Source organism: Dama dama, chromosome 3 (assembly GCF_033118175.1).
Source record: "Dama dama isolate Ldn47 chromosome 3, ASM3311817v1, whole genome shotgun sequence".
Classification (NCBI taxonomy): domain Eukaryota; kingdom Metazoa; phylum Chordata; class Mammalia; order Artiodactyla; family Cervidae; genus Dama; species Dama dama.
Window position 1 is genome coordinate 56,132,097 of NC_083683.1, and position 15,226 is coordinate 56,147,322.

General features: G+C 36.2%; 1 protein-coding gene across 3 annotated transcripts in view; it reads right to left on the reverse strand.

Moving 5' to 3' along the window:
* Nucleotides 1-296: 296 nt before the first annotated feature.
* LRRK2 (leucine rich repeat kinase 2) overlaps nucleotides 297-15,226 on the reverse strand; it is a 193,534-nt gene continuing 178,604 nt past the window's right edge. For 2 of the 3 annotated variants that reach the window (XM_061129857.1, XM_061129850.1), the window contains exons 48-51: nucleotides 5,919-6,071; nucleotides 4,477-4,685; nucleotides 2,040-2,111; nucleotides 297-1,172 (exon numbers count right to left, since the gene is read on the reverse strand). In XM_061129857.1, the coding sequence (XP_060985840.1) occupies nucleotides 1,051-1,172; nucleotides 2,040-2,111; nucleotides 4,477-4,685; nucleotides 5,919-6,071 (556 nt within the window). In that variant the 3' untranslated portion in view covers nucleotides 297-1,050. The remainder of the gene's footprint in view (nucleotides 1,173-2,039; nucleotides 2,112-4,476; nucleotides 4,686-5,918; nucleotides 6,072-15,226) is intronic. The other variant, XM_061129863.1, reaches the window with a different exon arrangement.

Genomic DNA, 15,226 nt, shown 5'->3' on the forward strand with positions numbered 1-15,226 from the left:
TATTTAAACAGCTGAAGTGTAATTTAGAAGACTAGGTTAGCAGGTACCCATCAGAGCTAAAGCTCTTTTCTATTTCAGCAAACTGGAATGTTACATTCTTATCCCCATGGTCTTGGAGGGAGTTGTATAATTCTCTAATTCTGAAAATAGAGTTTCTACCTGACTGATGTAGAATTTGCAGGTCGCAAATTAAGGAAGAAGATGAGTACTAATATTTGGAGTGAAGAAGATTGGGAATAAGTAGTCAGTGGTGGGGTTTGGCACTTAAAATCAAAATTAAAACATAACAATATCACTTGAAGGACTGAACATTTTATTTACACCAATTATAAAACTTTACGACTTCACATTCGAAGACAGAGTTGCAATATAGGAAAGGAAATAGCTACCTCTTTCTTGAATAGGTGGATTTTGACATGTTGGTTTCTTATCTGCACATTTTATGGCATTTTGTTTTAGATGAAGTGAAGTTGTATGAGATGTATTGTTTACATCAGCAACAGAAAGAACTCATGTTCCAGCAAAGGGCTTCATTAGTGCAAATTCAATGACTATTTAGAAGTATATATGATAACTGCATTTTAAAGCAATCTAAGAAGGAATGTATTACATTAAAACTTTTCTAATATTTTTATTACACTTTGCAGAATATCTAGACATAATCCAGCAACAGACCTGTCTTAATCACAGAATGCAAAATAAACATAACCTTCATTATGAGTAACAAAACAAAAAATTATCCACTTTGTAAGTTTCAGTATAAGTACTACAATCAAGTACTTTTTAGATTTCCTTTTATTACTTAATCCACAAATTTAATTAGGACATATAAGAAATATTACATTTAAAATAGTTCTTTAAAATATACTTTCACTGGTAACAATTTTGTACATTTTTACAAAATAAAATCTATAAACATTCCTTCATATACACATTAGCAAACAGCAAGTAGTGGAAATCACTCTTTTTATACATAAACATTTTTTAAAGATATTTACAGGAGAAGATAACCATTTTTCTATCCAAAGATAAAGATTTCCAATATCCCTCTTATTCAACAGATATTCTTCTCATTTTTTCAGCTAATTCTTTTCTCACTTCAATATGTTTTTCTAAATTTTGCACTTCATGTGGAAGATTGATGTCCCAAACAGACAGGCAGGACTGTATCTCTAGAAAATTAAAAAACAAATCATGTTACAAAGATCTGCCATGAAACATTTTTATCTTAATTTTGTTAATTTATATCTAGCTGTTGGACAAATGTGTATGTGTGTATATGTGTGTGTGTGTGTGTGTGTGTGTGTGTGTGTGTGTGTGAGCTCAAGCGTGCCTGACTCTTTGTGGCCCCATGAACTGTAGCCCTCCAGGCTCCTCTGTCCATGGAATTTTCCAGCAGGAATACTGCAGCAAGTTGTCATGCCCTCCTCCAGGGCATTTTCCTGACCCAGGGATTGAGCCTGGATCTCTTAAGTCTCCTGCATTGGCCTCTAGATTCTTTACCATTAGTGCCTCTTAGAAATACACACACACACACACACACACAAATATACACATATGCATATAAAAGTAACATACTAAATTATTACCATTTATAAGAAATTATATTTGGAAAGTGTTTAAAATACATTATAGAACTAACCACTAAGTTTTAACAATGGACCTTTAGTAACATAAAACTTCATTTTCTGAAAGAATAAAGCTTCTTCAAACACTTTTCAAAATCAGACTATGATTTGGATAATATGGAGTAGGTAAGATCTAAGGAAAAATACCCATGCTGGGTTTGAGCTAATTCTCATTTAATAGTGGTTGCTAGCTCTACTTCACCTGATAAATATATTACACTGCTAAATCACTAAAACCTAATTTTGAAGATTTATATCCAAATTATTTGAACCATAAAGAAGCTATCAGTTAAAAATGCCTAAAGTTTTATGCATATGTAATCTTTACCCTAAATGTATAAAAACATAATATGTTATAATCATTCATGTCATTGCAGTCCATTTGGAATACAGTATCCTATTAAACATTACCTTTTTGGTGCTGCGTACCTTCAGCACTTTTCCGGTTATACCCCAAAACCAGCATGACATTTTTAAGGCTTCCTTTATTAAAAAAATAAAACAGTTCTATTAAAACAATATAATAAGTTGGACTTTAAAGAGTGCAAAAGTTCATATTCTAAGACACAAAAACCTTGGAAATTAACTTACAATTCCACTACTTAAGAAATCCCTCAACTGAGTTTGAACAAAAAGTACTCTGCAAGGTGACCAGTACGTTGTTAAAGTTAGAAAATTTGGTCTACCTTCTTGTTATGATTCTTATTGTGTGAATCTGAGAAAACAGCTGAAACTCTCTGCAAAATGGGCTCAATATTTATATATTACTCCAACAAAAGCTAAATATCAAAGAGATAGTGTATGCAAAAGTGATTTTAATACTATAATGTGCTGGTCAGATGTGAAGCATTTGGATAGAGAGTTGCATGGACATGTAATATACTGACATACAGTCATATAACCATATTTTATTCCCAAGTCATTCAATAATTTATTCAACAAATATTCATCAAATCCTCTATGTACCAGGCCTTAGGCTAGGGCCTGGGAATAAAGGGGAATAAACACAAGCAGACTCAATCCATCACAAAAATAGGGTTAAGTTCGGTAAAACTAGAGTTCATGTAATGTTGGGGCTTCCCTGGTGGCTCCGCAGTAAAAAAAAAAAAAATCCACCTGTAGTGCAGAAGACGTAAATTCGATCTCTGGGTCAGGAAGATTCCCTGGAGGAGGGCATAGCAACCCACCCCAGTATTGTTGCCTGGGAAATCCCATGGACAGAGGAGCCTGGCGGGCGTCAATCCGTGGAGTCACAAAAGAGTCGGACATGACCTAGCTACTAAACAACATCAATGGATGTAACTTTAGCAAATGAATAATAAAAATGCTGGAACAGGATGAAGACAAGAGTAAATTCCTTTTCCAGGAATGTATTAAAGAGAGACAAATGGAGTTTATAGTCTAGGGATGAGATTAGTTACTAAACAGTAACTAAGTTAACTAGGCAAAATGAAACAGCACACAGAAAACTTTGAGGTAGGATGAAGCATGGGTTTAAGAGGGGCTGAACTTTCTTCTAGAGCAGAAAGAGCAGAGAAGAATACGGCTAATGACAAAGGCGAGAGAACTGAGGTGAAGCTAGATCATGCTGTATATTGTAGATTATGTTTCAATTATTTAAAAAATCAATTAAACTCATTGAAATTGCCCTATAATGTCAGTAATGAACAACCATTTGGATACCAAGTACACACAAATTAAAGGATACAACCACCTTGGTGAGGAAGACTAGAGAGACAGCCCCTCATACACCTGCTACTTTGCTTGCATGGATAAGTGTCCTGGCAGTCGCCAGTCACTAGGAGCCCCTAATTCTAACTTTTGTGCAACTGACACTATTCATGGAAAATTTGTGAGACTGAAGAAAAACACTTGTCTCTCCTTAATATATTTCTGTAAAAGGAATTTATTGTTGTCTTCATCCTGTTCCAGCATTTTTATTATTCATTTGCTAAAGTTACATCCTTGGATGTTGTTTAGTAGCTAGGTCATGTCCGACTCTTTTGTGACTCCACGGATTGACGCCCACCAGGCTCCTCTGTCCATGGGATTTCCCAGGCAACAATACTGGGGTGGGTGGCCATGCCCTCCTCCAGGGAATCTTCCTGACCCAGAGATCGAATTCACGTCTCCTGCACTAAAGGTGGATTTTATTTTTTTTACTGCAGAGCCACCAGGGAAGCCCCAAAGTTACATAAACTTTAGTTTATAGAACTTAACCCTATTTTTGTGATCAACTCTGTTTAAATACTAAGTCTATTCCCTAAAGCAAACAACTAATCAAAATAAGAGTTCTGAGTGAGCATCATGTGCTATCATGATTTCTTCATAGTTGAGTAGAAAAGTAGGAAAAACAGAAAACACAAGGTAAATAAAACATAATGATTTTCCAATATTTGTACTTAGATTATGAAGTATATATTGCTATAAGAATATACACTGTAGCAGCATATACTGTAAAAAAATATAAATTTATTTACAGAAAGAAAAACTAAATGGTATTCCTTAACAAGGGTAGAAAGTTTAAACTAAGATAAAAATAATCTTCTGCTTAAATTTCTTTGTCAAAAAGTTAAAAATACTCAACATTATATATTTTTTGCCTTAATTATAAAGAAAAAAGAGAAAGTAAGACCTAAATTTAGTGTTCACTTACAATACCTGCTTCTCTTATGGGACTAAAAACATCTACTCACTTCATGCTTATAAGGCCCCTATTCAAAATATATCCTGCAAAATTTCACTGTGAATTTCTGAGACACTTCATACAATGTTGGGAAGTGAAGAGAAAACATATTCTTATAGTCTTAAGAGAATATAAAAAAAGATTTAAAATAAGTAAACTTGCCTAACTGTGCAGTCATCATGACTCTAACAGAATCACAAAAGTTGTGAATTATACGTATAATTCGACGAGTTGAAAGATCAAGGAGTAAGATATGGCCTCCTCCAGTTCCTATCCAGAGAGCAGTGTTCTTCTGAAGGCAGAGAGTCTTCACTCTCCCAGAATAAGACATTTTGTGTTTCGATTCCTTGCTTACTCTGACCAGTTCTTCCCTAAAACCATAAAGCAAGCATGCATTAATCTTTTTTGTTCAAAAATAAAGAGATAAAATAAGTGTGACTATATATACAGACACACACACACACACACACACACACAAATATATATATATACAACATTTTGGATTATGAATATATGACAAGATTCATTACATATCATTAAAATTATATGAAACTAATTTTGCTAAATATAGAAAGTCAAAGAGCCACATTTTGCTATTTAAAGCATAAATTATCAAAGATAACAATTGCCTCTTCAAGAAACTCTGAAATAAATAAGATGGATATAATTTTTATATATAACAAACCTATGCAATCCAGCAATAAATGAACAGTATCTGCTCAATATAAAGAAAAAAAGCATTAGTTTCAAAATTTTTTCATGAATTTTGTTATAAAACAAAAGAAAAACTACAGTCATATACATGTAAAAGATATGAATCCAAATCACTGAATTTTTCCCTGAGCTAATGAATAATTCATGACAAAAATGAGGTATCCAGATGTAAAAAATTCCAACAATTTTAGAACTCCAGGAAAGAACCTTTTTTACCAGGCAGAACTGTCCAGTCTTCCAAACAGAAATCTCCTCACCATCCAGAGAAAAACTAAAGTGCTAGTAAACTTTGAAATCTCAATTTATGAATATAGTATATAATCAAAATGTTCTCCAGAAGGTAAAAAAAAAATTCTATACAGTAAAACCAAAATAAAACTATACAGTAGCTAGCAAATAAGACTGGTGATGATCCTAGATGCCAGCAGCAGCACACAAGGTATGCGGGTTATGTGAAGCCTCCTACACACTTGATCCTGGTTAGTCTAATACATTTTTCATCCATATTTTATATTGTTTTGTGACTTCTTCCTTGTAATACCTTGAAGAAACCATATCTATTATGTTTCCATTTTTTTCCAAAGAAGAAATTTGCTGGATACCAACAGATGGTGCCAAAAAGCATTAACGATTTTGTTTCCGGATTTTTTTTTCCTTAACATTTTTCTATTTAGAAGTATAAAGGAAGAAAAAGAAGCCATACTTCCTCCCTCTGTGAAATCTGAAGTGTAAGGACAGTTACGGGCATGAAATAAAGAACCCATGACACTGTACCTACATTCAACAACACAGTCACACTTACAAATGTGATCAGCAGCTAGGCCCCATAGTACTCCCTCCACAGTAAAATAATTCAAAAAAAATAAAAAAATTTTAAAAAATTGATTTACTTTAAAAAGTGCACACAATCTATCAGTTCACAGCGTTTTTCAGTCTTCTTATCCCACACTTCCACACATGGGCTATTTTTCTTAGCAACATAAAGAACTGTGTCTACCACCACTGCGATGATGTTGGAATCACTGAAAGATGTATTAGAAAATCTAGAGGGAATGAAAAGAATGTCATTTAATTTTTTTATTATTTCAAAATGTAATACAACTTCATATTAGCTCTTAATGCATATAAAGGATTAACACTATATTGAAAAAGAAACAATTATTTCATATTATCCCCTAACCATTCTGAACAGAATACTTTGATACTTCACCTACTTCTGGTTACTTCATATTTCTTCCTTGATGATAAAATTTAAATTTGTTTCCCATTTTATTAATTTCAGTTTTATCTGGTTATTTATAGACTATTATATTATCTGAATATGTATAGTATCTTGATTTCTAAGAAAATCATCATAGTATCTGTAACTTTATAATACTGCAAAAAAATCCATATTGTCAAGAGTGACTGGGAAATTAAGGTCACCCATTTACACGTAAAATCATAAGAACTTTAAATCCACCTTAGTGGCAGTCTTCAAATATTAAAATATATCTGCCTCAACACAAGCCAGTCAAGGGATGGGGGAAAAAAAATCCACACTGTCATCCAAATATTAGAAAGCAAATTGTTATTTTTCCCCTTTGAAGATAAAGGAAAATGACAGACATTTTTAAACAACTACCTTCCAACCTAGTATATTTGGCATTTCACACATTTTGCAAACAGATTGGCTACCAAAGGCTCCATCTGCATGGCAAACTCCAAGCTGTACTTCAAGGCTTAATTTAAATATCAGCTCCTCTCAAATTCCTCCCTGACTGACTGAAACAGACCAGCCATTCCTTTTCCCATAACTGATACATTAAATATAAAGTATTAACCTGTATTTAATAATATTACAGACATTATTAAATATAAAATCATATTCATTAGTATGTCCCGACACCACCCTGTCTCTCTACCATGGTATCTGCTTAATGGGAGGGAGATGTCAGACAACGGGTGACAACTTCCAAGAAGAAGTAAATATTTCCAAGTGTCTGTGAAACTGGGTCCTAATCTCTTTTCGGAAATGAATATCTTTGAGAGCCTGATACTTATGGCCATTCTATCTAGTAAAGCATCTACATTCCAAATCTTAAAGGGAATTTTAGGGGGCTAATTGATACCATGACCTCATAACATTCTATGTGAAATATAAGAATTGGGGGCAGGACTTCTCTTCTTATATATGCAGGCCTGTTTAAGTTGGTTAAAAGTAGAAGCTACAGAATAAGAATATGCATGTGTGCTAAATTGGTTCAGTTATGTCTGACTCTTTGCAGCGTTATGGACTGTAGCCTGCCTGGCTCCTCTGTCCATGGGATTCTCCAGGCAATAATAATGGAGTGAGTTGCCATTTCCTTCTCCAGAGGATCTTCCCAACCCAGGAATCAAACCCGTGTCTCTTACATCTCCTACACTGGAAGGCAGGTTCTTTACCACTAGTGCCACTTGGGAAGCCAGAATGAGAATAAGTTTAACCAAATATTTACCATATGCTAGGAAACAAATCTCTGGGCGGGGAACAGAAAATCCTCAAGCATGAGAATTTACCATATATAGCAGTGTATCTGAACTCTGACCACACTTTAGAATCACTTGAGAGCTAAACATAAATACAAACATGGGGGACCCACCCCAGTCTTAATTCATCTGCTTTAATTGCTCTGAGGTAGGTTCAGGGCACCCTAGTGGCTTCTAATGTGCGGCCAGTTAAGAAGCAGTATGTCTAGTGGTATTGAGAAAATTATTTTTAAAAGTACATTTATAAAATTTTGTGACAGATACTGTGAGGGGAAATAACAAATACAATGGAAGGAAAAAAAAAATCCAAGGCACCCAATCGCCGCAGGTGGGATCATAGAGAGCCACCCAGAAGTGACTCTTGGACTAAAACAGACAACAGGCATAGTAGTCTTCCAGAAAAACAAAGAACCACATGTAAAGGCTGGAGTGAGAGGGAGTAGGCTGTCTTCAAAATTAAGACAAATTAATTTTGACTAAGGCACAGAGGGTAAGGAGGTTGCGAAACATGAATCTACAGAGATAAGCAAGGACTAAATCATGAAAGTCTGGTAAGTCATCTCAAGGAACTTGGAGTTCATGCAAAAGACACTGGAATATACTGGTCAGTTTTAAGCAGGGGAGTGGCATCAGCTTGATTTGCATTTTAGAACAATCCCTCTGCCTGAAATGTTGAGAATGGATTGAACGGAAGACAATCAGAGGTTTGAGAACTCTCTGCCATTGTTAAAATGGCCAGGCCTTTGATGGTAGATGGCAGCTTGGCCCATGGTAGCAGCAATGAAACAGTAAGAAGTATAAGTATTTGAGAGTCAAGAAGAGCATCAAGTGGTTAAAGAGTTAACACAGAAGAATCAAGGATTTTTCCCAAGTTTCAGTCTTGGGCAATTAGATGGATGTTGAAAAACTAGGATATTCCCTGAGATAAAGAATTCTCATTTAAAGCTAATAATAATCATGAGAATTATCTAACATTTATTGGGTGCTTACCAAGTGCTGGATCTTGTATTAAGTTCCTTATATTACTTTTTATTCTTTAGTTTTTCAAGTATCTCTTTAAGACAGGTTACATTACCATCCTCAGGTTAGAGAGGACCAAAGATTTGAGAAGTTCTTGCCAAGTTCACATAACCAATACATGACAAAGGCAGATATGAACAATCTATGCTCTTATTCAAAGCCTACACCGCTTCTCACTGAGGAATATGATGAATAAGAACCAACTGCAATGCTCTGGTTAAAACACAATTTAAAAAACTGAAACAACAAATTGGAACAAGGTTTATATTTTATTTTATTCTGCTTGAAATTGGTATCACTAACTTTTCTTTTGAGGAAATGTCTGCATAATTTTCAACTCTAGAGAAGACTTAATTCCTGGTTCATTTCCTACAATCAGTAGTTAAAATTATCCACAGGGAAAGTGTGCAAGATAAGTGGAGGAGAAGACCCTGAGTCGACCTCTTCTCACAGGCACACCATCACAACTATTTGAAAAACAATCATAGATTAAAAAAAGACTAGAACCTACCAGAAAAGATCTTCTACAACCAAAGATACAAAGAAGACATCAAATTGAGAGAGGCAGAAGAGACTGGGTCATGATATGGTCAAATCCAATACCCCCAGGTAGGCGCTTCACAAATGGGAGAACAGTTACGACTGCAGAAGCACTCCCAGAGGAGGGAGAAGTTCAAACCCCACTTCAAGCTCTCCAATCCAGAAGTCCTGCACCAGGAAGACAAGCCCCCAGAGCATTTGGTATTGAATGGCAGTGGGGCTTACTTTCGGGAGTCTCAGAGGGCTGGGGAGAACAGAGAATTCACACTTAAAGGGCACACACAATACACCACATAGTCCGGAATAGAAGGCAGAAGCTGGGGTAGGAGGCAACTGCAGCTCACCCAGGGGACACAGACACTGGCAGGCCAACACAAGCTTCAAGAAACCACAGGCCACACAGCCAAATATTTCAGGAACCAGTCCCACCCACCAATAACATGCTCTGGGACCCCTTTGCCCTGAACAAAGAATCCAGGACTTGTTTCTGCCTGCCAGTATGCCACACTAGCTCCACGACCTGATTTTATCCATTAGTGGGCAGGAAACAGCCTCTGGGTCTCCTGGACCCTGACTCCATCCATCAGTAACCCAGCACTAGTCCAGGGTTCCCCAAAGTTCCACAGTCAGATGCCTGGTAACCCAGTACCACAAACCAGAGGTCATCTTAGCCTCCAGACAAGGCAAGATTGAGCAACCAAATGGACCAGAGGCCAACCAAGTTTAGCAGACTGCTCACATAGTCAGCCAGCTGCAACAGAAAGACCATATACGGGGGAACCTGTAGAGCATATAGTGCTGGTGATGAGAGGGGAATACACTGCTGGGAACAAAAGATGTCTCCTGCAAAAGGCCAGTTCTTCAAAGTCAGGAACCATAACCAACCTACCAGATAAGTCAATATAAAAAAGCAATTCAGGCAAAATTAAGAGACAGAGGAACATGTATCAAATGAATAAACAAAATAAAACCTCAGAAAAAGAGCTAAGTAAAGTTGAGTTAGGCAATCAACCTGAGAAGAGTTCAGAGTAGTGATCATAAAAACGATCATAGAACTCAAGAGAACTGATGCACAGAGCAAGACATTAGAAGCTTTAACAAAGATTTATAAAATACAAACAACAACCAAACAGAGATAAAGAATATAAGTGAAATTTAAAATGTACTAGAAGAAACCAAGAGTATATTAAATGATACAGATGAATCAATCAATAACTTGGAAGAAACAGTAGTGGAAATCAATGATGCTTAACAGAAAAAAAAATAATAATGATAGAAATGAGGACAATTTAAGAAACTAATGGGACAACATCAAGACCAATAATATTCACTATAAAGTGAATAAGAGTCCAAGAAGAAGAAGAGAGACACGGAGAAATGGGCTGAGAGCATAATAGAAGATATAATAGATGAAAAATTCCCTAACCTGGGAAAGGAAATAGATACCTAAATTCAGAAAGCAGAGTCCCATAGAGGATTAACTCAAAAACAAACATACCAAGACACACTGTAATTAAAATTTAAAAAAATAAAAATACAGAGATAATATTATAATAAAAGAGAAAAACAACAAATAACATACAAAGGAGTTCCCATAAAGTTATCAGCTTATTTTTCAGCAGAAACTTTGTAGGCCAGAAGGAAGTGGTATGATACATTTAAAATGATGAAAGGGAAAATCTTAAAAACCAAGAATACTCTATCTAGCAAGGCTCTCATTCAGATTAGATGAGAAATCAAAAACTTCACAGACAAGCAAAAGCTAAAAAAGTTCAGCACAACCAAACCAGCCTTACAAGAAAAGTTAAAGTAACTCTCTAAGTGATAAAGGAAGGGCAACAAGAAAATTGAAAATTATAAATTGAAAAACTTCATCAGTAAGGGCAAACTGGTACTAAAGATAGGAAAGCATCCATACACAGAGCTAATAGTAAGGGTAAAAGACAAAAGTAGTAAATTCATGTATATCCACAAGCAGTTAAGACACATACAAAGAAATTATATTTAAAACATGGTGTCAAAAAACCATAATTGTGAGGGGAGGAGAGTACAAATGCAAGGATGACAAAATGTATTTGAAATTAAGAGATCAGTAACTTAAAACAGTTAAAGACTCTGCCTGTTATGCAGGAGACCTGGGTTTGATCCCTGGGTTGGGAACATCCCTTGAAGAAGGGCATGGCTACCCACTCCAGTATTCTTGCCTGGAAAATTCATTGGTCAGAGGAGCCTGGCAGGCTATACCACAGGTTGGAAAGAATCAGACACAACTGAGAGACTCTCACTTGTATTTTCTTCCATATATATTTCCACATGTAAAACTCACAGTAGTGACAAGCCAAAAGTCTATAATAGATATAAACAAAAGAAAAAGGAATTTGAAACAGCACTATAGATATTCATCAAAATACATGAGAGAACAACAAAAGAGAGGAAAGGAACAAAACGCACCTACAAAAACAAACTCAACACATTTAGCAAAATGGCAAAAAGAACATGCATATGAATAACTATTTTAAATGTAAACTAGACTAAATGCTTTAATCAAAGACAGAGTGGTAAAATCAATACAGAGACAAGATTTGTATATATGCAGCCTACAAAAGACCCAATTCAGATATAAACTGACTGAAAGTTCAAGGACAGAAAAAGGAATTCCATGCAAATGGAAACTTCAAAAAGCTGAGGCAGCAATACTTATATCAGAAAAATAGATTTCAAAACAAAGTCTTTTATAGGAAACAAAGAAGGACATTACATAATGATCAAGGGATCATTCAAAAAAGATATAACAATTGTTAATATCTTCACCCAACATAGAAGAACCTAAATATGTAAATCAATTATTAACAGACATAAAGGGAGAAATCAACAGTAATACAGTAATAGTTGAGGACCTTAACACAACACTTACATCAATGGACAGATCATCCATACAGAAAATCAATAAGGAAACACTGGCGTTAAATAACAAATTATACCAGATGAATTTGACATGTATATAAACTGAATCACATTCTATTCAAAAGCAGCTGAATACACATTCTTTTCAGTACACGTGTAACATACTCTTGGATATATCACATGCTAGGACACAAAATAAGCCTCAGTAAATTTAAGAAACTTCAGTTCAGTTAAGTTCCGTCACTCAGTCATGTCCGACTCTTTGTGACCCCATGAACTGCAGCACGCCAGGCCTCACTGTCCATCACCAACTCCCAGAGCCTACCAAACTCATGTCCATTGAGTTGGGGATGCCATCCAACCATCTCTTCCTCTGTCGTCCCCTTCTCCTCCTGCCCTCAATCTTTCCCAGCATCAGGGTCTCTTCAAATGAGTCAGTTCTTCACATCAGGTGGCCAAAGTATTGGAGTTTCAGCTTCAACATCAGTCCTTCCAATGAACACCCAGGACTGGTCTCCTTTAGGATGGACTGGTTGGATCTCTTTGCAGTCCAAGGGACTCTCAAGAGTCTTCTATAACACCACAGTTCAAAAGCATCAATTCTTCTGTGCTCAGCTTTCTTTATAGTCCAACTCTCACATCCATACATGACCACTGGAAAAACCATAACCTTGACTAGACGGACCTTTGTTGGCAAAGTAATGTCTCTGCTTTTTAATATGCTGTCTAGGTTGGTCATAACTTCCCTTCCAAGGAGTAAGCATCTTTTAATTTCATGGCTGCAGTCACCATCTGCAGTGATTTTGGAGCACAAAAAAATAAAGTCAGCCATGTTTCCACTGTTTCCCCATCTATTTGCCATGAAGTGATGGGACTGGAGGCCATGATCTTAGTTTCTGAATTCTGAGCTTTAAGCCAACTTTTTCACTCTCCTCTTTCACTTTCATCAAGAGGCTCTTTAGTTCCTCTTCAGTTTCTGCCATAAGGGTGGTGTCATCTGCATATCTGAGATTATTGATATTTCTCCCGGCAATCTTGATTCCAGCTTGTGCTTCTTCCAGCCCAACATTTCTCATGAAGTACTCTGCATAAAAGTTAAATAAGCAGGGTGACAATATACACTCTTGACGTACTCCTTTTCCTATTTGGAACAAGTCTGTTTTTCCATGTCCAGTTCTAACTGTTGCTTCTTGACCTGCATACAGGTTTCTCAAGAGGCAGGTCAGGTGGTCTGGTATTCATATCTCTATCAGAATTTTCTACAATTTATTGTGATTCACACAGTCAAAGGTTTGGCATAGTCAATAAAGCAAAAATAGATGTTTTTCTGGAACTCTCTTGCTTTTTTGATGATCCAGCGGATGTTGGCAATTTGATCTCTGGTTCCTCTGCCTTTTCTAAAACCAGCCTGAACATCTGGAAGCTCATGGTTGACGTATTGCTGAAGCCTAGCTTGGAGAATTTTGAGCATTACTTTACTAGTGTGTGAAATGAGTGCAATTGTGCAGTAGTTTGAGCATTCTTTGGCATTGCCTTTCTTTGGGATTGGAATGAAAACTGACCTTTTCCAGTCCTGTGGCCACTGCTGAGTTTTCCAAATTTGCTGGCATACTGAGTGCAGCACTTTCACAGCATCATCTTTTAGGATTTGAAATAGCTCAACTGGGATTCCATCACATCCACTAGCTTTGTTTGTAGTGATGCTTCCTAAGGCCCACTTGACTTCACATTCCAGGATGTCTGGCTCTAGGTGAGTGATCACACTATCATGATTATCTGGATCATGAAGATCTTTTTGTAGTTCTTCTGTGTATTCTTGCCACCTCTTCTTAATATCTTCTGCTTCTGTAGGACCATAGCATTTCTGTCCTTTATTGAGCCCATCTTTGCATGTAATGTTCCCGTGGTATCTCTAATTTTCTTGAAGAGATCTCTAGTCTTTCCCATTCTATTGTTTTCCTCTATTTCTTTACACTGAACACTGAGCAAGGCTTTCTTATCTCTCCTTGCTATTCTTTGGAACTCTGCATTAAAATGGGTATATCTTTCCTCTTCTCCTTTGCTTCTAGTGTCTCTTCTTTTCACATCTATTTGTAAGGCCTCCTCAGTCATTTTGCTCTTTCGCATTTCTTTTTCTTGGGGATATTCTTGATCCCTGTCTCCTGTACAACATCATGAACCTCTGCCCATAGTTCATCAGGCACTCTGTCTATCAGATCTAGCCCCTTAAATCTAGTTCTCACTTCCACTGTATAATCATAAGGGATTTATTTTAGGTCATATCTGAATGGCTTAGTGGTTTTCCCCACCTTCTTCCATTTTATTCTGAAGTTGGCAATAAGGAGTTCATGATCTGAGTCACAGTCTGCTCCCCATCTTATTTTTCCTGACTGTATAAAACTTCTCCATCTTTGGCTGCAAAGAATATAATCAATCTAAATTCAGTGTTGGCCATTTGGAGATGTCCATATGTGGAGTCTTCTCTTCTATTGTTGGAAGAGGGTGTTTGCTATGACCAGTGCGTTCTCTTGGCAGAACTCTACTAGCCTTTGCCCTGCTTCATTCTGTACTCCAAGGACAAATTTTCCTGTTACTCCAGGTGTTTCTTGACTTCCTACTTTTGCTTCCAGTCCCCTATGATGAAAATGACATCTTTTTTTGGTTGTTAGTTCTAAAAGATCTTGTAGCTCTTTATAGAACCATTCAACTTCAGCTTCTTCAGCGTTACTGGTCAGGGCATAGACTTGAATAACCGTGATATTGAATTGTTGCCTTGGAAATGAACAGAGATTATTCTGTCGTTTTTGAGATTGCATCCAAGTACTGCATTTGAGACTCTCTTGTTGACTATGATGGGTACTCCATCTCTTTTAAGAAAATTGAAATCACATAAAATAGCTTTTCAGATCATTTGCTGAGATTAAAAATCAACCATAAGGAAACAACTGCAAAATGCACAAATACATGGAAACTAAATAATATGATACTAAATAACATGGGTCACTGAAGAAATCAAAGAAGAAATAAAAAACAACTGAAGACAAATGAAAATGAGGCATGAAGATCCAAATATATGGGATACAGTAGAAGCAGTTCAAAAAAGGGAAATCTATAGTGAAAAAAGGTGACTTCAGAAAAATTAAGATTCTCAAATAAACAAGCTAACCTTTCACTTGAAGGAACTAGAAAAACAGGAACAAACAAAACCCAAAGTTACCACAGGGAA